Source organism: Helicoverpa armigera, chromosome 3 (assembly GCF_030705265.1).
Source record: "Helicoverpa armigera isolate CAAS_96S chromosome 3, ASM3070526v1, whole genome shotgun sequence".
Taxonomy (NCBI): Eukaryota; Metazoa; Arthropoda; class Insecta; order Lepidoptera; family Noctuidae; genus Helicoverpa; species Helicoverpa armigera.
The window spans coordinates 7,467,218-7,485,720 of record NC_087122.1 but is presented as its reverse complement, the minus strand read 5'-3'; the positions used below and the strand labels follow the sequence as shown (position 1 = coordinate 7,485,720).

General features: G+C 40.0%; 1 protein-coding gene across 1 annotated transcript in view; it reads right to left on the bottom strand.

Moving 5' to 3' along the window:
* Window positions 1-12,389: 12,389 nt before the first annotated feature.
* The window catches only part of LOC110375158 (band 4.1-like protein 4), a 36,574-nt gene continuing 30,460 nt past the window's right edge, over window positions 12,390-18,503 (bottom strand). The window contains 13 exon segments of the mRNA XM_021333172.3: window positions 12,390-14,128; window positions 14,537-14,718; window positions 15,481-15,660; window positions 15,662-15,770; window positions 15,964-16,200; window positions 16,272-16,415; window positions 16,493-16,675; window positions 16,759-16,844; window positions 16,949-17,024; window positions 17,103-17,252; window positions 17,722-17,919; window positions 18,069-18,147; window positions 18,294-18,394. Of these exon segments, the coding sequence (XP_021188847.3) occupies window positions 14,113-14,128; window positions 14,537-14,718; window positions 15,481-15,660; window positions 15,662-15,770; window positions 15,964-16,200; window positions 16,272-16,415; window positions 16,493-16,675; window positions 16,759-16,844; window positions 16,949-17,024; window positions 17,103-17,252; window positions 17,722-17,919; window positions 18,069-18,147; window positions 18,294-18,394 (1,741 nt within the window). The 3' untranslated portion in view covers window positions 12,390-14,112.

Here is an 18,503-nt window from a genome sequence, read left to right as displayed (position 1 = left end):
GCTACGGCTTGACTCGCATCTGGCGCAACTCGAGGTGGAACTTGGGAAGATTAGGTGGCACATATTAGGGTTATGTGAAGTTCGAAGAGAGGGGGAGGACACCATAACCCTCGAATCAGGTCACCTAATGTACTTCCGAGAGGGAGACCAACAATCCCAAGGTGGCGTTGGGTTTCTGGTTAATAAGTCCCTAGCTGATAACGTTGTGGAGGTGTCTAGTGTGTCGAACAGGGTAGCGTACCTTATCATAAAGCTCACCGACAGGTATAGCCTCAAGGTAGTGCAAGTGTACGCACCGACCTCGACACATTCAGACGATGAAGTGGAGGATATGTTTGATGATATATCAAGGGCCCTCCACTTCACTACAAAGACCCATTACACCGTTGTCATGGGGGACTTTAACGCTAAAGTGGGAGTACAGACTTGCGGCGAATCGGCAGTAGGATCCCATGGATTTGGAAGCAGGAATCATAGGGGGCAAATGCTCGTCAACTTCCTCGAACGCGAGGGGCTCTTTTGATGAACTCCTTTTCAAAAGCAGCCCCAAAGGAAGTGGACGTGGCAAAGCCCCGACACTATGACTAAAAATGAGATTGACTTCATCATGACGAACAAGAAGCACATATTCAGAGACGTCTCCGTGATCAATAGGTTTAATACCGGTAGCGATCACCGACTTGTCCGAGGCTCTCTGAATATCAACTTCAAGGCCGAACGTTTCCGTCTGATGAAGGCCAGGCTCCGACCAACACTGCTCCAAACCATGACAGGATCCGAAACGTTCCAGTAAAATTTGGAGAACCGATTTGCCGCCGTGGAAACCACAACAGACGTTAACCAGAACCACGAATATGTGGTTCGGATCCTCAGGAGGAAGGTTCGAGATTCTGTAACATGCAGCGTAAGGGCAAGAAATCAAAGCTTTCGGAAGAGACATTAGGGCTTATGAAGAAACGACGTGAAAACCCGCCTGTCACTTCGTCAGCTAAGCGGGCTCTAAACCAAGAGATCAACAAGCACGTACGACGCGACCTCCGGTACTCCAATACTCTTGCCATTGAAAGAGCAATTGAGCTGAATCGGGGGTCAAAGGTGTTCGTACAATCTCTTGGAAGAAGCCACTTGACGAAGCTGACCACAACAAGTGGAGAAGTCGTTTCTTCGGTGCCGGCAGTCCTTTCGGAAGTGGAAAATTTCTATGGCCGGTTATACGCATCGCATGCATCTCGACCTGATCCCGGAAATGAGGATTCTAGAGCCACATTAACACGCCATTTCACCGAAGACCTGCCAGAAGTCAGCAGTGGCGAAATCGAGATCGCTCTGAGACAGCTCAAAAATGGAAAAGCCCCTGGCGAGGATGGCATTACAACAGAGCTTTTAAAAGCAGGAGGTAAGCCCGTACTGGGGGAGCTCCAGAAGCTTTTTAATGCCGTCCTGTTTGAAGGAGAACTCCAGAGGCGTGGAGTAGGAGTGTTGTCGTCCTGTTCTTCAAAGGGAGACAAAACCCAGTTGAAGAACTATCGACCCATTTCCCTCCTAAGCCACGTCTATAAGCTGTTCTCAAGAGTGATCACGAACCGACTTGCGCGAAGACTCGACGAATTCCAACCACCGGAGCAGGCTGGGGAGCGGATACGGCACCATAGACCACATCCACACAGTGCGGCAGATTATACAGAAGACCGAAGAGTATAATCAGCCCCTGTGTCTAGCATTTGTGGACTATGAGAAGGCCTTTGACTCGGTTGAAATCTGGTCTGTTCTGGAGTCCCTGCAGCGTTGTCAAGTAGATTGGCGATACATCCAAGTGATGAGATGTCTCTACGAAGCCGCTACAATGTCCGTCCAAGTACAGAATCAGCAAACAAGGCCCATACCGTTGCATCGAGGAGTGAGACAAGGGGATGTTATTTCCCCGAAACTGTTCACTAATGCAATGGAGGATATGTTCAAGACGCTGAACTGGAAAGGACGCGGCATCAACATCAATGGCGAACACATCTCTCACTTGAGATTTGCTGACGATATCGTCATGGCGGAAACGCTGCAGGACCTACAACAGATGCTTAACGACCTGGCTGAATCTTCTCTACGCATCGGCCTACGGATGAACTTGGACAAAACCAAGGTCATGTTCAATGAACATGTTCTACCGGAACCGATTGCGATACACGGCGCCGTTCTCGAAGTTGTTCGGAAATATGTATACCTCGGGCAGACATTGCAGTTAGGTAGAAACAACTTTGAGGACGAGGTGAATAGGAGAATTCAGTTGGGTTGGGCTGCATTTGGGAAGCTACGTCGAGTCCTAACATCGTCGATTCCACAGTGCCTAAAGACAAAAGTCTTCAATCAGTGCGTCCTATCTGTCATGACTTACGGAGCCGAAACGTGGACACTGACGGTACGGCTGGTCCACAAGTTTAAAGTCGCTCAGCGGGCTATGGAAAGAGCTATGCTCGGCGTTTCTCTGAGGGATCGCATCAGAAATGAGGTAATCCGTCAGAGAACCAAGGTCATCGACATAGCCTACCGAATCAGCAAGCTGAAGTGGCAGTGGGCTGGCCATATTAGCCGAAGAACCGATAACCGTTGGGGTAAACGAGTTCTAGAGTGGAGACCACGCCTCGGCAAACGTAGTGTAGGACGTCCTCAGGCACGGTGGAGTGATGACTTGCGCAAGACGGCTGGCAGGAGCTGGATGCGAGAAGCCGAAAATCGATCTCAGTGGCGTGCACTTGGAGAGGCCTATGTCCAGCAGTGGACTGCGATAGGCTGATGATGATGATGATGACTTTAGGGTACAAACATACAATAAAATCCTCTTGTTAATGTTAGTTTAGATGACTATTACAATAAAGTTCCTGGAAGCTCTATTTGCACTCGACCGTGCTCTATGTCAGGTTGTAACCTTTGACAAAACCATACCTTAGTTGTTGTAAAATTTGACCCAATTTCAGTACCGACTGATTCCATGTTGATTATGCGAGATCGAACCTTCTATATTTACCTAATGGCGCACCCTAATAACAGAAGATTTCAACTTAATAAACAGAAAGGAAAAGTTTCAATATCTTTGAAAGCGCATAATATCGTAACGTCCCAAGTTTTCCGCCTTTTTATATTTGGAGAGAGGAAAGGTATGTATGAGACTAAACAACGGCAATACCGAGAGAATATTACCTATAGAATTTTTAATATTTGCGGAACTCTATACGTAAGACTTTTGCCATACTTAATGCTCTACTTCGACTTTCAATGAAATTTTATGATCCCTCCATGGAGCACAGGATATGTAGACTGGTTTGCACAACTTTCTGAAATTTTCTTTCTTTATATTATAACTTTCATAAGAAATATGTCTATAGAAAAAAGTATTTATAATCTTCTGTTTATGTATTTCTGATATTACAGAGATATATACTTCTGAGGTTGTTTATTACTGTAATTTACAACCTCTTAAAAACTTTACACCAAATTTTGAAGAGGAACCTTCATTATAAGTTTTAAAGATATCGCTTCGTGCTTTTCCCTAAGGAAACAAATCAATGTTATGTATCCGTCGACGTTATGATACATCACAAATATCGAATTACAATGGCTGGAAATGGACGTAAATCCCGACACTGGTAATTACATGTTTGATATCACTTTTGGGAAGTATTCGCACGTGGATACGGAACGGTGAGCAGAATATATTAGCACCTACAGACGGATCGCCTTCAGACGGATGTCTATCCGTCACACCATGATTAATTTACCTGAGAATCTAATCCAATCCCAGCCTTAAACTAGACACGAGGAGCGCGGCTATGAATTAATTGTTATCACATATACGTACGTATCGTCTCGAGATTCTCACATACATACCTGAGTACTCAACACTCAGACTCGCTGTTATATTAATTTGTATCAACTAAGTCGGCGCGTAAATATAAAGCCGTGCCACTATTGAAGTGAAGGGCGCGTTGACGATATAATTGGAGATCCGTATAAGGGCATTAATAACAAAACAGATAACTATTAGAGGCGGGGGTTCCGGACCCCTGCCACTCGTTATGTAGGAAACAAGGAAATTGTAATAAAGTTACAGGATACGCCCGTTGCCCGGTAATATTGTTAAGGAAAATCGTTACAGGTTGTGATTGAGACTCGTAGCGGAGCGTGTGACAAGTCCGCCATGTCACAAACCAATCTGATTATGTTGCTACTACAAATAGTTGCTGTTAGTTACCTACGCCAGCGAATAAAGTTTTATAGTTATAGAGGTCAGTGGCCGGCTGGAACCGAATGGCTCATATAAAATTGAAGACCGATAGCTAATTAATGTGGCTCAGCCGTTTACCGCCCATCGCTGAAATTGAGTCTTCCAGTAGACGAATAGGAAAGAATTGTACTTCCATTCTTTCTTTTTTAATTCGCTCTTTCTATTGAACTCCACTTATATTATTACGAATTAAAATGGGATCTGTAAAAGGACTCAGTCGTTGTTTCAATTTTGAGTAAAATAATATGTATTTATGACTTTTTATAAAATCATAGCAAACTCGTCATTTTTCAATATATAATGTTACTTTGAATGAAAAAATAATAGCAGTTGAGGTAAAGATGAGTTATACGTATACAGGCAAACCTAAGTTTCTTATTCTAAGAGCTGGTCTTATCACTGGAGTAAGTTGTGACCGTTTTAGAGACATTCGTAGAAATTATTTTACTGAGGGAATTGCGTAGTTGGCACAGACAAAAGGAAAGGAAGGGTATTGTTTGTCGCAGAGCTTATTCGGACTCTCGGGAATTTTATTTTTTGGACATGTACCTAATATCAAATATGGTTATTCTTTTTATTACAGTTTTTGTTGGCTGTTACAATATTTTCTTTTGTAGGCTAAGCTTTTTCATACAATAGATTAGGTTTATTGGATTAGCTAAACTAAACTCTTTCATTTATAAAACATATTTATAAATATTTGTATTCACAACTTACAGTGTGGCGAAAATATACAAAATTGAAAATAAATATTTTAGGTTGCAAACATTTATGATTATTATGTACAAACTATTCGGATGAATCCATTCGCTGATGAATTTCTAACTAAAAGCGAACTGAAATGTTTTGTGAATAGACAACGAATAACCTGTAACAACATGAGTTAGGAAAGCTACAAATACTGGATACGGCATAAAACGTACAACATTAATCCCGCAGTAATCCCTTACCGCTGGTATTGCAGTTATGGAGCGACTAGTTTCGCGTTACAGTGCGTGTTCGTTGCCACAAAGCTAAATCAAACGTCATTGCCACTGAAGCCCTTAATCACCCTACAAGCCTTTGATAAACCGAGCTCGTTGCTGAAGTGAACGCGATTGAACCTTACCTACATTAACGTTATTTCACTAAATGGAAAATTTCTATCAAATATACCGCAACAATTTGAACTATATAAAATACATATTGGAACCAACGTTCCATACATGTACCATATTGGCATTCGTTCAGTATTAATGTGAAAACCATTTCTAGGAACTGCCTGTAATTATGTCTTTCCATATTGAATTTGCGCTGAACTTATATTTGTACATGTTTGAATTATAATGATTTATTGGAAGTCTGATTGAACTACATATTTTATAATGCTGTTGATATCACCGTTTCCTTCAGTAGTCGAGAAAAATACGAGTTGTAATACATATTTCTTAGAATTTACGGTCAGGTTGGCAACATTACTTTTTATCTAGTATCTACTTTTCTGTGATTCAGTCACTGAGAACATTAATATAATTACAATAAAATATTAAAGACGTTTTAAAAGTTCATTTTTGTTGATTTCTATTACAAAATAAAGCAACTGTTTAGGTAGATTTGTTAAACCGCGCTAAATGCAACGATCAGATCAACATTCACTCCAACGGCTTCATTCAGTCTAATCCGTTTCGTGTTGCCATTTACTGTATACAAATTACAATACCTATCTAATTGATGTACACTTATTTAAAGGATTTTTTACGTTTAAAGCGCCTATGACAAACCCAACAGCCCAATGTTTAAAGCCTGTTAACTCTTACAAATTGTTAAGATATGTATTGTAGTCTGACTGTTACTAAAACCCGTGATGAACTTATATCAAGGTTTTACTCATGCAATAAAGAAATACATCCGCGGTTCAACTGTTTCCTAATAACACTGTGATTGTTTTCATACTTCAGGTTTTTTTTTTCTGTAAGTCATTATTATAAAATAAAAATATTCTACGTACCTATATTTCGTATCAAACGTACTCTTTCAAAGGGCTTTGAATGTTTAATTTGTTTTATTTACTTAGGTAACTCGTTACCTAATAATAATCGAGATTAATGTTTTAAGTAAATAAACTGAAATATGTAATGGTCGTTACGTGGCCTCACAAAAAATACAATTTTGCTTTCAGCTACGGCTCGCAGCTCCACAAGAATTTAATTAACTTTGAGCGGCCAGTTTCAACGTTTGTGAAAAGAAAATATTAATTGAATTTAATTTTAGTAGCGATCGAGTTGTCGATTTAGAGATAAGAAATTCGTTTAGTGGAATTTGTCAGTTTTCATTCGAACGTATCAACGTAGTTAGGTACATATGCTCTAATGAAGACATAAAACTCTTAGGTACACATTTATATGTGTGTATGCTGCTCATTTAATTGTTCAGAAGCAGTTAAGTTTCGTAGAAGCTCATAAATGTACGCATAACGACTGTTTCGAAGTTGATCCTCGATTATAAAGTTTCAATTGTGCAGCTTATTTGCGTGTAGTATTCGACATAATTTGCTGGCGTCGTCTAGCAGGCTCTGATGCCGACGATTGGAACAAGAGCTGTTCAGTCTGCCAACTTTGTCTTCATCTAAGTACTTGCGCAAGTACATGCCTATCATGGTATAGGGACAGACTGTAATGACCACTGTTCAAGTTGTATCACAACTTACTGATAAACGTTTTGATTACACATTAACCGATACCAATTCTTTTTGATCACTGTCCGTACATTCATTTCAGCTTTCATGTGTAAACGCATACCTATATGCGAATGCCTGAACTTTTGAATGTACAAAATAAAATTTAAACAAAATGTTCAGAATTCGTGATTCGTTTTTATTGAGCCGGTAGCCTGGTGCAGACACGTTGTATTGGTTTGTGTCATGTATTGCGCTTTATAAAGGCCTCCGCAGCTATCACATATTATGATCGGATCGCAAATATTTTCAGCTGTATAGCAAGATAGCCTGCATGAAGTCAAGGGGAGTCATTTATTGTTAAATTAATTTTGACGGGAAACATATTTTCTAAGGGGAAGCAGGAGCGCGCGCTAATTGGATTAAAATTTTAGCACTTCTTGCGGCTCGCGTTATTGATTTTTGATGAACTTCTTCACAAATAATCGCAGAGACGCTCTCGGTGTTAGGCTGATAAATATTAAGGTAAATGTATAGTACAACATACTTAAACGCGTATATACAAAGTAGGTACAAATTAATTTTAGATTGTAACTGGAATGTAGTTCGGTCTTGTGTGTATCAGTTACTTTACTGAAAATCAGACAACGTGAACCTATAAATAGCCCCTTTAAATTCATGCAGTCTCATATTTCATTACCTAAGTATAATTTGTTACTCCATTAACATTTCAGTAATGTTAGTACCATCGGGACGCGCCTACAGCAGTAGCTCAAATCACAACAAATGTTGATCAAGCACAACAATTCTAAACAAATTAAAAAAAACACATTGCAAAGGCAGGACACACTAATAAAATAACACACATAACGTTTGTCATGGACTCAATGGGACTCCGTTGAGTACTGCGTTACGTTTCATTGGACATTTTCAATGGCTATTGTTAACAGCCGTGATTGGACAAGTTTGTTCTGCGATGTTTGACCGCAGTTTGTATGTTTCAAGCTTTATTGATTGTCGCAGACCTGCTGGGCTGTATCAACAATGTTACTTTATAGTGTACTTATACTAAGTCGCTTTTCGGAAGCATTATACCTTTTTATGTAATTTATTGCACTCACAACATAATACGCTTTGCATCCATATTTTGGAAAGATGACAATATAATTGGAAACATCTTTTTATACTTAAGGTTTTTCAAATAGGCCATCTGAAAAAGTACGTTAGAGTTTATTTCACAAAAGAAGTTGGTGGCTTTAAGTTTCAGGATCATTAAGTAACTTTTTAGTTTGACTTTTTCAATACAAATCTTACTATACTTTTCTAGCGACTTTGTCCTGTTTAAGATGCGCGACATTTTTCAAAAACGTCCGCGAAAATCCGGGTTAGTCGTTGTTATTGTAGCTCGGAGTAAGCCACGTCTTTTGTTCCGATATGGGTGTCGTAATTTATGTCAAGAGGAAAGCTAGTAGCATCCCCGGTGCCTGTACTATAGAACATGTTGTTTTACGAGACAGGCTGACCCAGTTATTTAGGATACTAGAACCATCAATCTGCTTTACCTAGAATACTCGGTTTAATAAAACTACGTATGTTCAATTGAAAATGTTGGACACACTGCTTCACATTTCGTTCCCATTAAAATATACTTTTGAAAACTGAATTTTATATTAATACAACTCATGTTTTACAAATAAATTCCGATACTTTTAAATGAATGCAAAGTACAATTGGTAATATCGTTTATCGGTAGGTGTAGCCGTTCCCATAGCTACGTACGGCAATGCCCGTAATGGAGAATTGCTACAAAGTATTTCTAGGAACAACCTGAGTTAGAACTAAAAATAATAGATACTGATAAAGATACGATCAATAAAAATACCTGAAGATTTTTAATAGAGTAAAATTAACTGCCATTTTTAATATTTGCCTACATCTAAAAAGCATCTACTTTGTAACTTTTATTTTCCAAAAGTTACTAACACTACACAACATTGTTCCTATCAAGTTACTGGAATTGTTCCATAAAGTCAACAAAATACCTGAAAAGTATTTACAGAATTAAGGATTACAATGTTGAAACGGTTTGCGCGATACCCGAGCACCTATTACAAAGCCGTAAATGCCACAACAAGAACGTGCCTGAAATATGGAAGGCGTCGTAACAGTTTATTGTCACATGAACGTTCTCCCAGATTGTATTATTATACCGACAAATCAAGTTGTCAGGACATATAGCAGGGCCGGTGTTGTGGGGAGGAATGCTCTCGTATCCGCCGTCTGCTCTATTTGCACACGTTTTGAATGTCATTGTCACGGTGCTAATTGCCGGCGACTGCACGCTCGCGCCGCGGCCTCACCCACACCTCCCGCATCTACATACATTTACAATACCTCTCTATTTTCCCCTGAATATGCAATTTCGGCTTTTCATGCTACACCACCAGCTGTTCTCATTAAAACTTTAATGAGGTATAAGATAATATTTATTCGTATCTCGGCGAGATTATTGCAGTAATATTACAACGCGGGAGGAGGTGCCCCTCGGGCGAGGGGATATGAGTATGATATTTTAAAGTCTGTTTATTTCGTTCATGAGGAGCGAGAATGATCGTGAAAGAGAAGGCCGCACGCAGTGGGTTCGGGGAGAGCGCGCCCTCGTCGTCGCCGCCGCAGCTTCGAATTAATTTTTCCAGGCAGTTGAGTTCGAATGCGCTTCCGGCTTGAGTTGCTTCAACTCGAAAGCAAACTTTTCGTGTTTACATTACTTTAAATTCTTTTACCTCTTAGCTTTGCTAGCAATACTTTACATAGTATCATTCGTCGTATATTTATTTCATGTTTCACAGAGAAAAGTTCCTCGTTTTACTTCAGAATAAAATACTCCAAAGGCACACGTATTTTTCTTTCGTTCTAAAAAGTTTTTAATATACTTACCTACCGGGTTTTACGCCGGCGTAGACCTCGCAAACGTCTGCTGGAGCGGTAGATAATAAATGTGTCTAGTTGACCTTTAGCCAAACAAAATACTGTTAAGTTTCCAGAGTAACTGGTACTTACTTAAATAAATTGCGAGGAGATTTAGCATAGTCGGAGTTCCTAAATCACTTTTGAGTCAGAAAACTTAATTTTATTCAGCGAGGATGCCTTTTAAGAACTGCTGAATACATATTTTACTTTGTGAAAAAATGAAAACGTAACGAATTCCATTTAAAATTAAAAGATACTTAAATGCCGACAAAGGTGCTCAGGAATCGGCTATTAATCCGTTAAGTTCGACGAACGGATTGAAATACGTGCAAGGTAAATTTCATCCAGGTTTCAATATTGGCTGACTATATTGCCTTCAGCGGAGGAAACGCCATTGCAAATATGATTTAGCGACGAGCCGTATCAAAGGCTAATTGTTAAATCCTACAATGTGACGAGTTTTAAACCGTAATACCATACAAATACGTGCCTATAGGTGGTGGTACCCACCTCTATTCACGTATGAACTATATAAACATAATTTAATTAGCTTTTCCATTGTGCTGGAGTGTATTGACACGGTTCCCATTACTAAACCTTTTATGATACCACAGTAAATCTCACACACATAACCGTACGATGAATACAGTTCAATACTACTTGCGAGTCGATTTCAATTGTGTGTTTACTTCATGTTTTTGAAATTAAAGTATATCTTCTATATATAGATTATAATTAAAAGTGGTTTGTTTTATTCAGATCTAATGAACAATACTCTTGTTATGTAGCAGTTAATTTACGGGAAATGCACGTGTGATCTGTTCAACAAATCCACAAAGGTTTCCACGAACTGTGTGCGCTACAAACGGAATATTAAAACCGAATTCAAGTTTGTCTAAATGCAGTTACATAAACTGCATGTTGTGTCAATGGGTGCCCAATCCACCTACGTGACGTTACGTAGAAATAAAACAAATAACAGTGTGCGAGCTTATTTCGAAATCCTGCAATGCTTTGAATACGGTAAGCCCGGTCTGAACTTAATATATGGCGACAAGCACTCAGCGTGATTAGACGGTACCTCTGCTATAACGTATTTATGTGAGCACATTATACGAAAACAATCACGTCTCTATTTACACCGTGACCTGGAATTTGGAGAAAGATATTGCGTATTCCTTCAGGACTATTCACACTGTATGGTTGGACCTTAGAAACTTTTACAGTAATTATTTCCTTCGTTTCCAGTGTTAATGAAAAATGTGTACATGCAAGTAATTATAATTTTGTTAAAATGTGTTGCTATTAAATGAATTGAAATATTCTCAATAATGGCGTCAGTGTTGATATGTCCACTGCGCTCGAACATCACACCGGTGACAACTTTCATTGTGATCTACAACAATACGGTTAGCCCGTACAGGTGGAAACTTTCTGACCAAGGTTCTTATCATATCGACACGTTAAAGAAAGAAAGCAATGTCTTAACTTAGTTGTCCATAAGCGGACACTTTGTATGAATAAGGTAACTCTATCAGTTCGCTCTCTGATTTTCCGCCTTCCAATTAACTAGTAATCATACACGCCCCGGGAACCCTTTCATTACTGGTAATGAGTTTTCACCCTTCGCCGAATAGTGGACATCGGAGCTTTGATAGACTGCGCCACCTTATTTTGTCTTTTGCTTTCATGAACGCAAATTGGGCTCGAGTGACGCGTCCGCTCAATTAGCCGGATTTTAGATGCGGGGATCGCACTCAATGTGTTGGACGATATTTAATTTTACTCGTCGACGGAACAGGAGGGACGTTGATAAAAGTTGTCGTAGTTTTGTTTCCGAACTAGGGGCAGAAACACAAAAAGGCTTGACTTTTTACGGTCGAAATGTGACTTTTGGCAATGGATTGACTAAGATAGATTTGTTGGATGTGCGAATAACGATCGGTTTCTTTAAGTTAAAACTTTATAATGTCATGCCAGTGAATAATATATGTAGTCGTCAAGTTTTCCAGGAAAAATCACTCGCGCTTCGCGCTCGTTATTTTTTAACCTGAAAAACTTGACTCCTTCATTTGTTTGCAACGAACCTATCGGAAAATACCCGATAATTTTGAAGCTCTTGTGGTATTATAAGTGATTAATTCACCTACATCAGTTTTCAACAAGATTATAAAAATATGCAGGTTGTATTTTATCGAGTGGATGACATATATTTAGGTTACCAAAACACTACTCTGGTAACGGTACCAAGTCATCCTCATTAGTGTTAATAGCGGTCGGACGCAGCCGATATCTGAGACAGAACGGCTTAATTAATGCCAGAGCCAGACTCTTTGTCAGATAATCGATAAATCATTTGTGATGCTGTATGGCGCTCATTAATAATAAGTAGATTAATAAACGGCCTTTATGACATCGCTTTATAGAATTATGAAAACAAATTTATGATCGAGGTATCGAATCGAGAGGTTTCAGAAAAAAAAAACACGCAAATTGATATAGATCGTTTAATGTGAACAATCGAAACGATTTTGAAAAAATACATACAAACTGTTATAATCGGTTACAAAACTTGTGTGAGTAGCATTACAGTCGCAATCTTATCAGTCTTGACATTACACAATTTGACCGACTAATCGCATCGTTACGGAATATCATTTACAAAGAGTTCAGATTTGCTGCAGTTACCGAATGTGTGGGGTTGGCTGCAGATAGCTAGTCACTACAACAGTTTATGGAAAACTGAGCATATCGATGCGTAAATTGCAATTTATTTACATCTTAACATTCTAATGTTATTTACAACGGAGGTTGCCGTGGGGCGACGCTTGGCAGTGGCAGTCAGCGATAAAGGCTCATCCAGCCTATCCAAAACGGTTTAGCTTATTTTTATCGCATAAATATTATGTTTATGGAGCGCGTAAAGCTATGGATTGTAGGACTATTCTATGGGTATGGTCCTTCCGACCCTTCCCCCTACACTCACATACTCGTTCTGAAGTGCACCCGATAGCAGTTGCTCAGTAATGTATGCTCAACATGCGACATTAGCAAAAAGCAAAGGTTCCTGTCATAACCGCAAAATGTTCCAATTTTACATGAACTATTCTGAAAGTTTTCAGAAATTAATATATATTTTAGAACTGCGCTTCGCTTCTACTACGAGATAGGTGATAAAATAACAGCCAGTTTAAAGTTCAGATTTACGAAGTGGTTATTACAGTTTGGACCTTTGAATTTATGTTTGTCGTCTGATATTCTTGTATATTAATACACAGGTAGTTTACCGGCTACAGCTAAATTACTTTGAATTTATTAACACTAAGCTACATAACAACTGTACAAGATTTTGTGTACGTAGATTTACTTACATTAATGAGAATGGTAAAATATTTTAATTAATACCCGTCGTAAGTGATTGAATAAATAAATATCCAATATATTAATTTTGAAATGTTGGTAATTTTTATTACAATGATACTTTTATCAAAGTGGAGGCATAGAGAGGTATATACACTCACACATACATATTTCATGCGAAATGGTAAACACCCATAAAATATGATAATAAACACACAGATATAAATTAACTTTTCGTAACTGATTTTTCTTCACAAAATCTTTGGCACGATACACTTTTGTTGTTATATGTATGTTTACATCGAAATATTTAATAGACTCAAATTTTTGACAGCTTTATTTACAAAAATATATTTACAATAAACATAAAATATGAAATAAAATAACCAAAAACAATAATAGATTCATAATTCTTAATGAATATAGCGTTATCATTAATACTATCAGTAACTACGTAAATCGGAAAAAATAAGTTTTCCATTAAAATGAGACTATTTGAATATACAGTAAGAATATTTTCTTGAGGCCAAAATATTGGTTATAACTTATTACATTATTATAAAAAGTTTTATAAAAATACTGTAGAACTATAAGCCTAAGGGTATTGGTTTTTCAAAAACCTCATTCTACTATAATAACATCAACATATAAATGTAACTCAGTCAAATAATAAACGAATATTACTGTGAGTATTTATCAAACATAATAAGTAGAAACGTAGCAGTATAACAATAAAACAATTGAACTATGATTGTATCGGTTCAGAGTTCGGTGCTCATCTCGGCGGCCGGGGCCGGCTTGTTGCCGCTAGGCGAGACGGCGCTCGCAGCACCAGATGTTGCTTCATTTGCCGAACTCAGTTGCTCTGCAGCCTGGGTTTATATACAACATGACTTTAATTTGTGAAGAGTTTCTCACCTGGTTTTTATTCATAAACTTTCAGTTTTTCAATATTTTTTTTCAATTAATATAAGACATGATGTATTTTCAGTCACAAGAACAAACGGTTATCAAGATTTTAATCACAACAAGGTGCAACACAAGAGTAACACAAATGAAAACATGTAGGTAATCTGTTGGAATAAACACAAAACATTGACGGTTAGACCAGGGTTAGTTAAGGGTTAGTGTAATCACCGCTAGGTCACCGCTAATCCGTCACCAGCATGCACATACAAAACAGAACAAACAGGATCTGAACAAACCAAGGGGTGCGTGCAGCTACTCATTCCGCTAGGTGTTGCGACACAAACGTGTTGTCCGGTGCGTGGCTTACTTACTGCGTGCTTTCTATGAGAGGTTTAAGGATAATGTCGAGGGTGTTGTCGTGTCGGTGCGCGAGGCGCGAGTGCGTGCGCGCCACGTTGGCGTTGTGGTCGCGCGACTCGCGCGTCGGCCGCGCGTACCGCCGCGCCAGCGACCCGCTCTCGCCCACCAATATGTTGTTGTTGCTAGCATGTCTCTGCATCCCAATAATCATACACGCTAGACAAACTACCTGTGCACACCCTACAGCTTTATACATGGATTAAACAGTCAATATATATGCATATGCCTAAAAGAAGACTTATTTATATAATAAAGTTCCCGAATGAAAGGCGCGCACACAGTGCTAAAGTTGTGCCGTTTGAACACCGTGCGCCGATTAGGCACGCGTACTCCTGGTTGATATCAAACAAGGAAGAACTGTAGCACTCTGCTTAATTATAAGCCCCTTAAGCAAGTAGGTCTTGAAAATGTTTTTGAAATACATAGGTATAAGAAAATATACAAGTAGAGCTACATAATATTTTCAAAAGATCGTCAGTGAAATTAGACTACCTTACGCATGTCACTTCTATGCTAAGCTTATGTTGATACCTATGAACTAAAATATTTAAGTTTCCATGATAAGAGTTTTTCACAGTTCTGCATGTTTTAAAATAAGTATGTTCAAATTACAGCAGCCTGTACACTGTTAGCTTTTCAGCGACCCAGAAACAGGAGCTGCAGATTATTCCAACGGCCCTTGTGATTTATTTAATTCCGCTTCTTTTTTGCTTCCAAGCATTTTACTACTTTTTATTGTGTAGAAAAGCGGGGAGGGAATATGAAATTGGTGCGTTTATGAATAAAACTAGACTGCAAAACAGAGGTTTTTTTGAAAACTATGCTCAATTACATGTTTGAAACAAGGGCCATCGGTGAGCGGAAGACATGTTAGAGAAGCAAAGCGCCCACTCACGAAGAGAGAAAAGCCACCGTCAGCCGCTTGAGGGTAGCGCGGCGCGAGGTCGCGGGGGCGGCGCGCCGTGGCCGAGTCGCTCGCCACCGACAGCAGCGAGCGCTGCGAGCCCGACACCGAGGCGCGCGCGCGGCCCGGCGCCGCCGGCGGCCGCCGCGTCACGGCGCCCGCGCCGCCCGCCGCCCGCGCCCCGCGCCTCCCGCATGCCCGCCTCGCCCGCCGCCCACTGCCTACTCACAGGCGCCGTCCTCGACGAGCTCCCGGCCCCGCACTTGGCACTGTCGCTGGACCTGCACCCGACAGACATGGGCCTTACATCAGTTTCCACTCGCCTGCTGAACACAAAGTTATACAAAACGGTCACAGGAGACGTTATTTCTTATTTTCCATCGATAACCTCGGCGGATCTGCACTAAGGTATTCAGATAGTTGGTAGTTAGACTATCAGTCAGCTCAAGGAATATAATTGATGTGCATAATCACCTCTCCGAAGAGTATGCATAGTCCTGATCGGCGCCGAGCCCCGAGTCCGTGTGCTCGTGCGAGACGCGGGCGCTGCCGATCAGTTCGCCACTCGAGCTGTTGCTGTTGCTGTTAGTCACCGGGCTGTAGGGGTTGTTGTTGTTCGAGATTGGGGTCACGTTGCCTTTGTAACCATTATTTGTCAAGAAATCATCGCCAGCCCGCCCGACGGGTTCATCGTAGCTCGGATAAACACGTCTGCAAAAACCCATAACGTAAATCATCCATATTCGGGCAATAAATCACAGTTTATGGTTTGCAGGGCGTACCTTCCATGCTTCTCGTGACCGGTCCGATGCGTGCTAAGTGTGCTAGAGCTGGACCGTAGGGATCCTTGGTTGTGGTTATCGTGTGTGTTTTTGCCGTGGGATGAGGAACTTTTATCTCGCCTCGCTAACGATCCGTGTTCAGCTCTTGAAATTAATAAACGTAAATTAGAAACAACATAACAGGTTAAAGTTACTCCCGTAATGAGATAAGTTTTTCTTACTGTCTATGCTTTGATGACGTTCGGAGCTTGGTCTGCCGAGCATGGCTGGTCTGCACCACGGTATAAGGGATTTCCTTGAGTTGCTCCTCTGTCATGCCAGTGGTGTCGACTAATGAGAATTCCAGGTGCTGCTTTAACTCACTTGGCAGCCATTTCTTATCGTTTGGAGATCCCGACCGTGATCTAAGAATGAGTTATGATGATTAATATTGATTGAGAATGATAAGGGCGTAATAAATAATTAGCTGAAAATAATATAATTATACCGATGCTTCCGATGTCTACGGTGTCTGTGGGATGATCGATGCGTCCCAGTTTCTGGCTCCATTTGTGAACGACGAACGTTTGCGACCTACAATGCAATTTCGCTTTGGTAAGATAAAAATAATTATGAGAAAAAAAGCGAACATTCACTCTTTTCTCTCATGATAATTTTTATCTTTTCATAAAACTTACTTGGACTCCGCTTCCTACGGTACTTTGTCGTAAAACTTCCTTCCACTGTGACTCAGAATCAACCAGTTCATATTCTCTGCAAAATCGATGTCACGGTTAATGTTAATCTTATTTATGCTGTGGGAAACTGTAGGTGTAACTGAATGCTACTGACTTGGTATCTGGTTGTGAGTCATCCTTCTCTGAGCCCGACTCGTGCTTGTGTCGGGAGCGGTGACGTCGGTGGCGGCGGCCGGACCGGCCTGATCCTCGCGACAGTTCGCTTTCCGCGTCCGATTGCTGTCTTCGTGAACGATGCTTATGTCTAGCAGAATATTAATATTTTAAAGTTATGTTGCGATCTATCCCTTAAAAATACATTATAATTTCGGCTAATGTTATACCTACTAATCTAAAAAGGTATCTTTTCCAAAGCATGTATCAAAAAACTTTAGACAGCGAACACTGACGTAAAAAAATAGACACTGACAAAAGTTACCGCGTGAAAATAATGGATTTTGAATTTTAGTTGGAAAGTTGAAGAGTAGCCACCATTATTCACCGCAAAAGAACTTTTGAAGCGGTAACAAATTCGTAAGAAAGCAACGTCTCGTACGTGCTCGGTGCAAGATAGGCACTGTTTGAAGGTAACACATTGGTTCAACAACTTTCCAAAGTTATTATGACATTAATTCAGAAATATGGTGTTTAAAGAGTTTAGAGAATTTTTGCATGTCTTTGTCAAGAAGATGCATTTTTCAAATTAGGCTGTATTTGTGCAAGTTGAAACTGACTTGCGATTGGAACGGGAATCATTGGAGCTTTGAGAGTCGACCGATGCAGATCGATGTCGTGGTGCCGGCGGAGGTCTGGTGGCCGTGGGTGATGCTGAGTACAGGCCACGACGGATCGGTGCTGACCGAGTCGACCGCGGCGAACCTCCTACCGCTTGGCCTTCGCAATTACCCATGACTTCGCCACTGATTCTAAGCCTAAGAAAATATAAACAATTACAGAAAACAAACTCTCCCAGTCATAAAAAAAATCTTCTATAAAATAAGCTAAATAAAATGTCGACGAGTAGGCCCGATGTTGACGACACATTCATAATTGATTTAGTAAAGTTAACTAATGAACTTACGAGTTTGGTCGATGTACTGAGGTAGGTTGTTTGATTTCTGGGGGACAGTCTTTTATTCTCAAGTCTTCTAGTTTCGGAACTGAAATAAAGTTTATATGTTATTTCCAACCAAAATAAATTCCTTCTGAAGATGTATGTAAGATGTCATGCTACTAAAAGGCATGTGTAAATCAATGTTGTGGAAGTAAATATTTATTTATGAGTTTAAAATTATCATATCAATACCGTCATTTAGTGATGCGTGCGAAGCATGTGGCGGGCGGGCGATGCGTCGTGACGGGGTGCGTGTGAACGTGGGCGGGGGCCTGGGCCTTGATCCTCGACCACTGTACAAATATATACGAAGTCAGATTATGAACATTTATTTGTCAAAATTATTTATTTTATGAAATTGTCGAGTTGTCTGAATTTAAGATATTTAATCCTTCGGTCGTA